General features: G+C 38.8%; 1 protein-coding gene across 1 annotated transcript in view; it reads right to left on the bottom strand.

The window, feature by feature from the left end:
• Positions 1 to 9,596: 9,596 nt before the first annotated feature.
• Positions 9,597 to 12,189, bottom strand: part of Slc5a8 (solute carrier family 5 member 8) — a 35,984-nt gene continuing 33,391 nt past the window's right edge. Inside the window, exons 14-15 of the mRNA XM_028783105.1 lie at positions 10,184 to 10,263; positions 9,597 to 9,766 (exon numbers count right to left, since the gene is read on the bottom strand). Coding sequence (XP_028638938.1) covers positions 9,641 to 9,766; positions 10,184 to 10,263 — 206 coding nt within the window. The 3' untranslated portion in view covers positions 9,597 to 9,640. The remainder of the gene's footprint in view (positions 9,767 to 10,183; positions 10,264 to 12,189) is intronic.

The following is a 12,189-nucleotide window of genomic DNA, read 5'->3' as shown; positions in this document are numbered from 1 at the left end:
TGGCTGGATATAAAATTAATGCAAACAAATCAGTAGCCTTCCTCTACTCAAAGGATAAACATGCTGAGAAAGAAATTAGGGAAAAGACACCCTTTACAATAGTCACAAACAATATAAAATACCTTGGTGTGACTCTAACCAAGCAAATGAAAGATCTGTATGACAAGAACTTCAAGTCTCTGAAGAAAAAAATTGAAGATGATCTCAGAAGATGGAAAGATCTCCCATGCTCATGGATTGGCAGGATTAATACAGTAAAAATGGCCATCTTGCAGAAAGCAATCTACAGATTCAATGCAACCCCATCAAAATTCCAATTCAATTCTTCATAGTTAGAAAAAGCAATTCTCAAATTCATTTGGAATAACAAAAAACCTAGGATAGCAAAAACTGTTCTCAACAATAAAAGAACTTCTGGAGGACTCACCATCCCTGACCTCGAGCTGTATTACAGAGCAATAGTGAACATTTCTTTAAGTGCTTCTCAGCCATTCGAGATTCCTCTGTTGAGAATTCTGTTTGCCTCTATACCCCATTTTTTAATTGGGTTGTTTGGATTGTTGGTGTCTAACTGCTTGAGTTCTTTATATGTTTTGGATATTAGCCCTCTGTCAGATGTAGTGTTAGTGAAGATCTTTTCCCAATCTATAGGCTGTCATTTTGCCCTAATGACAGTGTTCTTAGACTTACAGAAGCTGTTCAGTTTCATAAGGTCCCATTTACTAATTCTTGACCATAGTGCCTAAGCCATTGGTGTTCTGTTCAGGAAGTTGTCTCCTGTACCCACAAGTTCAAAGCTATTTCCTATTTTCTGTCCTATTAGATTTAGTGTACCTGGTTTTAGGTTGAGATCTTTGATCCATTTGGACTTGAGTTTTGTGCAGGGTGATAATCTCCTGTCTTAATGAAAGATTCTCAAAATTCAGCAGATATCAGTGGCAGATAGAGTCTTCAGAAAAAGAACATTTAAGTAATTTCTTCATATTACCTGGTAATAGCAAGGTTTAGGCACCAACCTTATAGTATTTACATACACACACACACACACACACACACACACACACACACACACACACACACTTTAAAAAGCCTTTCTTAGAAATGCTTCCATTTCACAAGAAGTTTTACTAATGAGTAGGATCTACTTCTATCCCATTAACCTCGTGGTGTGTGAGGGGCTGTTACCCAAAGTTCTTGGTGGGATCCTATGAACAGCTCTTCTCAGCACAGAAAAACTTTAACCCTCCAGGAGGCAATCTTCAACTTTCCTCAGACCTCATTAATTAAGAATTTGTAATCATTTTGATGGCCTAAAGTCCAATATGCACAATAAATGCTGCTAACAAAACAAAAGAAATCTTAATGAAATCTTAATATCTTCTCTACTTGCAAATCACAGGTTAGTTTGTTTTTCCTACTAGATACTCTCTGGTTTTGTCATTCTCAGGCTTTTAATGTGCATCAGAATCAACTGAGAAGAGCTGAATCAATGTGTCTAGAATGGACCAGAGCCTCAGCTTTTAGCAAGCACCTAGCGGTGTTGCTTCTATGCATAGAAACAACACCACTTTGCAACGGAGGGAGATTACATTTTGCAAACACTAATGCAATCAATCTTTTGTGAACTGAATTGTAACCACTTGAATAGACTCTACAGTTTAGCTAAGCTTAACTAGTTTTATCTGGTTGTTAAGAGATTAGCCTCCTGGTAGAAAGACAGGTGAGGAGCTGTACCTAGTCGAGATTTTAGTTACTGCCCACATTATTCAATATGAAACACTTTCCCTATAGAGTACTCTATTTCAAACTTGAATGAGTTTCTATTCTACTAGGGATGAAATGTAAACTCTTTTCCATGATGCTCCAAAGGCTAGGTGGATATTGCTTATTTCTTAGAATTCTACCTTTTATCCATAATCTTGTACATTCCCCTGCCTGATAAGCTTTGGAACATCTAAGTACCTCTCCCTAAACCAGTCTGTTCTTACTTCCTCGTTGATAGCGAATAACCCTTCTTGGCTTTTACCTCACCTTAGTCAGGCAAAGGTCTTTGAATGGGCTTGATCCCTTGTTGTAATTCCTAGTACCTTGTTTTATTATTTCTCTTCCAACATGGCAGGCATGCTGCGGAGCTCCAGATGCTCATCGGCTCATCATACTTTTGTGTGATTTATTGCTGTTTATCTTCTTTATTGGACTCTAAATTCAGTGATGGAGACTTAGGGGCCTTGGTTCATCACTATCCTATTAGAATTGTTGGTTATGGATGGTTGGAGGGCATAGCTAAGTGTGGTATCAGTTTATGTAATACTGAATCTCAAAATTCTACACATGTTAATAGGATGCTGTAAAAAAACCTCAGGTGTTTTCATGAATAGTAGAATCTGTTCAGTGCTAAATCTTATAACATGCTCATACCCAAAAAACTACTCCAGTCCATAATGAGTGCAACTTTGGTCTTAATACTGTTCCAACTGTTGAAGGGACTACTAAATAAAAGACTCAAACATGCTACCCTTTTGAATCATTGCTTTTAACAAAGGGCAACATACAATGGCCTGCTATAATTTGGATCTGAAGAAACCCCCAAAGGCCAGACATAAAAATTCGGGTCTTCAGCTTGTCACCACTAAAAAGAATCGAAGCCATTCAACAAAAAGTGGGTTACTTGTTAAAATGTAGGGCAAGGCAAGATGGCAGCTAAGGTCATCCATGATTGTCTTCCCATCGGGATGCCAAATGGAGTGGCTACTTGAATAACAACTACCTTCCCAGAAGTTCATGGAATCAGGTACGAGCAACTCTGAAAGGAAACCACTGAAGATGCTAGGACGGAGTTGAGAAATAAGCAGTCTGGTTTTTCAGGGGGTTAACGAGGTGGCTGAATGAGGCCCCGTGCTCTCCTGTGTCTCTTTCCAACAAAGCAATGAGTCATCGTGCATATTGGAATGCCTGACCACAATATAACACTGAAATTCAACAGTAGAAAAATGGAAACTTTAGTTTTATAGAAAAACAAAAAACAAAAACAGAGTTCTGAGATAGCACAGAAAACAAAAGAGAAGGAAAAAGAAAGTAGATATCAGTGCAGGTACAGGCCATTCTGAGTGTTAGAAAGTACTGAAAGATTTTTAGTTTTGTGCTCCAAATAGATAAGAAGCATGAATCTGCTTTGGAAACGAAATTCACTTCATCTCCCAGCAGATCCTCGTGGTTTTTATCCAAGAATTATCTTGAGATGGGACCTATTGTCTGAATTTGGACGTATCTAGAGGGGAAAATTCTTGCCTAGTCTGGGATCTGATGGATACTCTTCTTCTCTGGCTCAGTGGGTTGTTGCCTGTCAATCTAGGCTTGGCATGTAGAGTGACTCTTCCACAAACCCACTGATAATACCATAATAGAGTCGGTCAGTGAGTGTTGTGACTGAAGGAGAACAGAGCCAAGGCTCTAGGGAGCCTGCCCCCTGAACATGGAGCATGAGGATCACAAGTGGCTTTGCATGGGTGACAGGACTGTAATAGGTTCACCTGTGCTTTCTACCATCTCTCCCAGCACTGTGGGTCATACTAGGCAATATGCCCCTGAAGAGTATTGTCAGAAACCAGTGTGCGAGCACACACACACACACACACACACACACACACACTGTTTCATCTCCACCATGAGATAGACAACTTGCTTGACCATGGACTTCCTGCTATATTCTGCCTTGACACAGGCCCCAAACTTGGATTAAAAACCATGCACCAAAATATATCTCTTATTTAACTTGGGTATTTGTTATAGAAAGAGAAAGCTGAGTAACACAGTGTCTAAAAAGAGCTAATGTTAGAAAGTGGCTAGGAAGGGTTGGGAAGGAACTTGCAATCTTCATAGACACCAGAGAATACCTCATCTGGAGAGTGACATTTGAATAAACACTTGTAAAAATTCAGGGACTAGGCCATCTGACTGTTACAGTATGATAACCTTGAGGCAGAGTGTGCTGTTCCAGGCTTGAGGGATAAAGATAATATGCACAAGGAGATGGAGTCTACATCTTTCAAGCAGCAGCCCCTAAATGGAGAAAGTCTGCTTGTCCCACTCACTCAAACTGACTGAACTCTATAATCGTTTCTCGTTTCTGTGAGCAGTTGAAGAATAAAGGGTCAGAGAGAAGTCAGGAAGGTAACCAGAATGGATGGTCGCCTTCACATGAACAAAACATCAGAAATGTGTAGAGATAATGCCTCATGCAGTGTATAAAAACATTCACCTGTCAATAAAAAATGCTGTCGGCCTATTAGCTTAGGCAGGAAATAGAATGTGGGAGTTCCGGTAGAAAGAAAGGATTCTGGGATAGAGAGAAGCACAGGAGATTGGCCCCAGGACCCCTAAAGAGAACAGACTCATGAAAGCTGAGCTGAGGTAACCAGCAGTGTGGCAGAACTCAGATTAGAATAAACAGAATATTAAATTATGAGCTCATTGGGGAACATGCAAAGCTTTGGCCTAGGCATTTGTAAATATATTTAAGTCTCAGAGTTGTTATTCTTGGAGCTTGGGGCTGGGAGGAAAAAACACAAGCTTACAGAAAACATCCCAGTACAGAAATGGAGAGTAGTGTGTACCACTGAAGAGCTGGCTGAGTGCATCCTACAGATATGAAGTATATTGCCCACAACTGCTAAAGGTGGCGATACGTACAAGATAAAGCCACCCAGAGAAACAGAAGAGAGGGAAATGAGCTACGTGTTGCTAGCTCCTAACAGCAGAGCAGCTATTTGTTTCAATGGTATTTGTTGGGCTACCTGTGTAAGAGGAGGGCATTTAAAATAACAAAGAAACAGGAGTACATTACATGTATCATGGGACTCTCTATGTAACACAAAAAGTGACAGCACTATAATCTAACTGAAGGTGTGGGTTTTATTATACAAGGACATAGCATCACTTGAGTCAAGAGAGTCATCAGATTGAGCTTCCACGGAGGTCACTGTGAATTAGAAGCACAATCAGTCGTCAGGATGTGATTCATAGACCAGAGCCACCATCTTCCTCAAGAAATTGAGAGATTTAAAATCCAGGGCTCTGTGCCAGTGCTGTCTAATCAGAAACTAGGACTACAGCCCAGCCCCTTCAGGCGATGCTGACACAGGCCAGAACGGAATGTGAAGTGGCCACTGTGGATCATCCAGAGGACCAAAAGGGGAGCAGAGGGAAGCAGAGGAGGATTCTAAATCTACCCATGCAGAAGTCGATGGGAACACCGTGAGTGAACAATGTCAATGGCTACTCTGTGCCCTTTGGGATGAGTTCACCTAAACAAAGAGAAAAGTAAAATAGGCCTTTTTAAAGTGAGAAAATGAGTGCTCGTGAAATAGGAATTGGCACTTTTCAAAATATCCTTTGGCTTGATGAATTTAAATCGCAAAGATCTAATCTAGCCTTCAGAGTGAAGAGTCACACTGAATTCTCCTCTCTGGAAAATTGGAATTTTGTTCACCCTGTGACTGGACAGGGAGCAAATAGGTACTTCAATTCAATGAATGACTCAAAGTGGCCAAAGAAGGGAAGTTCTTGCCAAACAGAAAACTTGGCAGCTGTTTGCAGGACACTTTTCCAAATTAGGCAGTTGGGTATAACCATGGTCATCTTTTGTACCTAAACCTTTTATCAGCTTGATTGACCAATGAATTTTATATCAAGCAAACTATAGCCTTGAGATAAAAAGTCTAACTTTAAAACTTCAAATGGCATTTTTCGTGCCTTTTGTATTAGTGAGTTTCACACTACTACAATGAAATACTCGAGTCAATTAAATCTTTAAAACGGCAAGGGTGATTGAGCTCAGTTCTCAAAGTTCAAGGCATAGCTGAAGTGGCCAGGTGCTTCAGCCTCGGATGAAAGCAACTCATGACTGAGACATGGAGCAAAGCAAGTGGTCAGAGCTTGAGTGCATCAGAGACAGAAGTAAGGATCACGGCATACAGCAATCACTTCTGAGGGCGTCCGTGCTTACGGCCTAAAGAACTGCACTAGACCCCGCTCCCCACAGACTCAGCTGTCTCCCAAGAGTGTCACCCTGTGGACCAAGCTTTCAACCACAGCTGTTTGAGGTACATGCCATCATGCAAACCACAGCATTTCTGCCTTCACGTTCAATGTTAATTAATTAAAATATAAAATGATCCTCAATGACAAAATCGTGCAAGTTTGTTTGTTTCAGTTAGATGATGTGTACATAGCATTTACTTCGTTAGAATCCCTTATGGAGTAAATAGGATAGAAATGCCATTGAGAACGTTCATTGTATTCAGTCAGATGCTTACTCCAAGAACAGACAACTGTAATGATTTTTATGGAAATTTTAATTGGCAAATTGAAAAAAGAATAAGTTTGTAACCATGTTTTATATAGAAATATTCAACTTTCCCAAGATTTTCACAACTAGTGGTACAAAAGTTAACTCTAAATGCATCCAAGGCATTTTAAAGAACTAAATGGTCATGCACTAGGGTGACTCCATTCTCAGTGATGCTGGGAAGCAAGCTAGGATCTTGCACATGCTCAGTAAGAGTTTTACTGCTGAACTACAAGCCCTTTTCCTCAGTTGACTCCTTATCAACAATCTCTATGGGAAGACTCCAAGTTTCCTCCAGGAATCAATTCACAAGGTTGCTCAGTCTTTCTCAAGCTCAATCCTACCCAGTGTGTCTACATCATATGTTCAACCTATTTCGTGAAACGAACCTCATGTCCTGTGCTTGTCATAAGTAAGATGAAATTAAGGGACTTAGTAGTCATGTATTTCATATCATCCTAATGTGGGGCCATGTTAGAAACAACATAAAGGAGCTGAGCTGGCCAAAGGCTGGCCTAAATAGTCACCCACTGTTTGTGAAAATGTCTTCATCTTTTCAGACTCCGCTGAAAGTATGTGGTCATTGTCCAGAGTGCTAATGGTATTTTCTGATGGAAACATCAGGTTGTTGACTTCAAAAAAGCATCAGGATTAGTTTCCATGGTTTCTCAACCCACACACTGTTAGTATCTTCAGCGGGCTGGTGTTTTTGGTTGGGAAAGAGAGGTCTCCTATCCAGTTTATGCAGCTTTCCTGAACCTAACTTCCTACACAGCACTGGCACTCTCATTGTAGACACTTAAATGTCTCCACATGTCCCCAGAGGAGCACAATGGTCCGTATGGTAACTACTGGTCTCAAGAGGAAAAAAAGAGAGCATGCAAACAATCCACCTATTGATAACATGACTCTGTGTTGTTTTATATCTGACCTATACAGTTTTCATCTCTCTGTGGGATGAGTAGGACTGAGTCATGTCTTTAAGGTTCATAGTCTTTCAGTTGGAATAATCCAGTTGATCCTCAAATGTGTTTTTACCCCTGTGGCACACATTTTTTAGGGAAGGCCTTTTCTCTACCTCTTGATGGTACAGATACTTCTTAGTTCAAAAATAAACCTAGCAAATTACATTTACCTCAAATTATTTGAATTAATGATATCCTAGTCTGTCAAAGCTCTGGTCTTTCGCCTCATTCTTATATCAGCATTAAATGGAATTAAGGACAAAAGTCAAGGGCATACTTGTCAGCAGCAAGACACTAACAGACAACTTATACAATTGTTTTCTTCCTTTGTGATTCAATACAACTAAGAAAAGATTATTTAGTTTACATTATAGTATGCTGACATATCACCCATAGTTAGATTAGTCCCATGTTTTAAAGTTAAAACAAATGCTTTTTAAGTAATAGCAACATCTTTTGACTTTAAAAACCCTATCTGGCACTCCCGTGTGTTTGTAAAAAGAAAACACTGATATTTCCAAATCTCACAAGGATATACTTTGTCTTACAGGAAGTGGACAAACTCGTTTGGAATACCACTTGTCATGAAGAACACATTGTGTAACCTCTGTGCAGTCAGATCAAAGAAAAAGTTAATCAAATAACCTGATTCTCATTGAGATATATATATAATATAATATATATATATATATTATATTATATATATTCATTCAGAATCATCTAATAAATAACTATACTTCAAATCACAGTTATATAAGATTACATATAAAAGATTATATGACCTCATTAAAGATTATATGGCTCATTAAAGTACTGAGAGATAGTCACAAAACTTGATTTTTGTTTACAAATAGAGTAATCAATAAATAGATCTATATACATAAGAAATACATGAATATACACTTGATTCAAATGGCATATAAATCTCGTTGCTTCAGGTAAATGCTAGTATCTTTTGGTATTTTAGTTTTTAATGTCAGTCAACAGCCTTTAAAAGTAAATAGTATGGCCTTTAAATATAATAGACCAAAAATATGTATAAAATTATAAAATATTTTTAAAATATCAATATTTCTCTTTTTAAAATATTGATAACTTTTTAAATCTTTTAAACAGTATCTAATGTGGGTATTATAAAAAAATAAGTTATTGATGAAACTCTGCATCACAAGTTGTAACTATGAACATAGCCAAATAAATGGCTAAGAACTTTGAAGCTACTGCTTGAAATCTCCGAAAATAGAGCAAAGTGTGTATTTAATAACCTGGAGCATGTGAGAAAATAAAGTAGTATTTCCCTATGAAATTTAGTTTTTTAACTATATTAATTGGTAGTTCAACTTAACAGCACTAAAAGCAATTATGTAACTCCATGAGACTTCACTATTTTCAAATATATAATGTTCTTGGGTTACCCAATACACAAGAAGCATGTGTTAGGATAGACTGGGACCTGGGAACTGAAGGACAGAGGTTTACATGGTTTATATAGGATGTCTCAAGACATATCTAAGACAAGCCAACAAGCAAGAAGCTGGAACAGCTAAGTACAGGCAACATGCCCTACAAAAGCAAGGTTAATAGAACAGAAATTGGGAATGAAGATAAGAACTATAGTCTATAATCAATAGTCAGTAGTTGATAGTTGATATTCTACAGTTAATGGTCTATAATTTATAGTCAATAGTCTATAGTCTGTGACAAGCACTGTACTTGGCAATTGTCAGGAGTCTCAGCAGGGGAAAAAACAGGCACAAGAATGTATTAAAGATGAATTTGATCACTGGGTCCCTAATGACTCCTAGGCTGGATGCTGTTATTTACCCATTCAGAAGCAGATTCAGTGGCAAGGTTATAGCATGGGCTGATCCAGAAGTAAAGTCCACAGAAATGTTCTGTTCCTCCTCGTGTCCCTGCTGCCTAGAAACAGAATATGTAGGGGGAGGAAAGAAATCTCTTTCCAAGATTTATGATTCTAGTAAAGATCCCAGAACATACATACTAGCACCAAAGGCACGTAAAATATTTTCAGTAATGCCCAAATGTAAGAATAGCCTTTGATTATCAAGTACCATGTGTGTATGTCTGTATTTGCTTTTCACACATGTATGTAGTCATAATAATTCACAACCAGAGTTCATGTTGAAATTTCTAACTCCAGGGTAGCATCAATAAATCAGTAAGTAAACCAAATCAGGATTTAGCTTTAACAAAATATATCTTCCAAAACAGTCATGATAGAAAAAAAAACCTGATCTGATCCAAATATCCTAAAATATGGTTTTAAAAACCCAGACATCATACAATAGCATCAAGCCCTAGAGATGCTTCACAAGCGAGTCCCATTCATCTTGCCACTGTGATCTGTGAAGTTCAGCTCAACATGGTTGAAGGCGGGGTTATCAGTTCCACCATCTTCCACAGGATGCAATTTATAATTTAAAACCTGATTCTTCTGAAAGAAAAAGGACATGGAATTTTTTTTTAAAAAAAAGAAACTTTGTCCAATGACAGATAATTGATAACTACTGCTCATATTTCTCTAAATCAGCTTGGTAATCTACTAAGGGAGAGTGAACTCCAACCTACATAAGAAGACAGAAACTAGGATGGCATACAATATACACGTGAGCTATGAATGTCCATGTGTGTGAAGAAAATATGAACTATTGATATCCATATATTATCTTAAATATTTATCTATTAACTCTATAGCTGTATCTACAGGTACACATATAAACATACAGATAATGATATAGAAATATCTCTTCTGTGTGCCTGTCTAAGCAAAGAGCTGGGGACCAACTATTGCTCTGTTAAGGTAATTAAAAGCCCACTTCCCTAACTTAAGGATAAATAAAACCTAACTTACTTTCTTAAAAACATCAAAATTGGATAAAAAGTCCAGTTTGGTTAGTAAGAATTGGGGGTCTAAGTTCTGTTTTCTTCCTCCTGAAAAACAAACACATTATTTACATTGTTAGACAGACACCTTATAACTACAAAGGGACCCCACACACACACACACTCATCACACAGGCATTTGGTTTATGAACATTCATTTGGTTTATACACACATAAAATGCAAAGAAAACCTTGAAAGTAGTCCTGAAGATCCATCTGCACTCCCCTCTCCTAGATCTTGGACCCCATAGCTTCTAATTGATATACATGAATATCATGATATCTACATAGATAAATAGATACAGAGAGATAATAGCTCTCAATCCTAACCCAACTGCTTCGTCTGGTGCCACCTTGGATGAAGACCTGTCTGTCCCAAATATGATCGAAAACGCAACCAACACGATCTACCCATAAAGTGGTAAACTGTCTACCTCTGCCCCTGCTCCCTCCACCTCTGCCTCCTGCTCCTACACCTCTGCCTCTGCTCCTACCCCCTCCAACTCTGCCGCTCTTTCTCTGTCTCTGCCCCTCTGCCCTTCCGCCTCTCTGCCTGGGCTTTTGGTCTCTACGAGTGTGGAGAAATTATGAGTTAAGCAAGTGGAACTCTGCATGCTCACAGATGTTTTGTACAAATCATTCTCTCTAGGATTTTGTTTTAGAAACAGATATTTGGCTTTTCTTTCTGTCTATCTGTCTTTCTGTCTGTCTGTCTGCCTGCCTGCCTTTCATTTTTCATGTGTGTGTGTGTGTCTTGGTGTACCAACTAAGATGCTTTTGAGAACCAAGTATATGGTCCTCAAGCCACCACTATCTACATCTTTGAGGAGCTGTGCTTAAAACACAGATCCCTGCACTGCAGCTTTGACTGACTTGGAACTGTGGGGCCACAGAACTCTTGATTTTGCCAGATTTCCAAGATTGTCAGATTTCTTTGGTTGGGTGGTTTTTTGCTTTTGCTTTTCTGAGACTGGTTTTCTCTGTGTGACAGAGCCCTGGCTGTACTGAAACTCACTTTGTAGACCAGGCTAGCCTTAAACTCAAAGATTGCCTGTCACTGCCTCCTGAGTGCAGGGATTGAAGGCGTGTGCCACCATGCCAGGCTTCTAGGTGATTGTTATACCTGCTAATGTTTAGGAATTGCCATAGCACCTGCTCTAGTTTCACGGAGATAGAAACAAACACGCACTACAGAGTCAAATGGAGCTGAAATGCCAGTCACGAGTCTCTGTCTGGATTCCTATAGATTTCTCATACCTTCCAGCTTGTTGTAAGGAACATCAGAAAGTATATGTTTCCAGATCTATTTCAAGATTCTCACAGTTGTTGTGGTGGAGAAATGGCTCATTAGTAAAATTAATGATGGGAATGTGTTTTTATAACTAGATGTCTACTATCCTGGACATAACTGCATGCAGTTAACAAAATCTAAGAAGTTAAGGAAAAGAAAGGAACTGCCAACGGGAACATTTGGATACCCCAGTTTCTTTAAAAGGGAAAAAAAGCAGAGCAGACAGGCACATGCATGTCTATGTATGTCTGTGTGTGTGTGTGTGTGTGTGATAAGAGCTAGAGATAAAAATACAAGGGAATAGTATAGATGTATTTCAGATATGAACCAGTGGGTAGTTTGTGAAAATAAATTGTATCTCTCAAAGTAGAGTAAATAATGGGGCTACTATGTTGGGTTTTTTTTTTTTAATGAGAAAAACACAATCCTTTTGGAAAGTGAGTTCAAACATTACAGTTACCAATACAAAGGCAACACGGTTGCAAGGAGCCTTACCTGGATGCCAAAAAATCCACAGTTGTAACCAGATTCTACAAAGAGGTTGCTGCTAGTTTTGTATAGTGTGAACTGAGTGTTGCATGTTTGGACAAAGCGTGGGCTAATTGATAAAGACGATAATGCAACATTCCACTGTACGGATAGGCATGTGAGTGGGTGTTCAGAGGATTGGGATAGGCATGTGA

Source organism: Grammomys surdaster, unplaced genomic scaffold (assembly GCF_004785775.1).
Source record: "Grammomys surdaster isolate TR1022 unplaced genomic scaffold, NIH_TR_1.0 958, whole genome shotgun sequence".
In the NCBI taxonomy this organism is placed as follows: Eukaryota; Metazoa; Chordata; class Mammalia; order Rodentia; family Muridae; genus Grammomys; species Grammomys surdaster.
The sequence above is the reverse complement of the archived record's forward strand: the minus strand, read 5'-3'. Positions and strand labels throughout refer to the sequence as shown.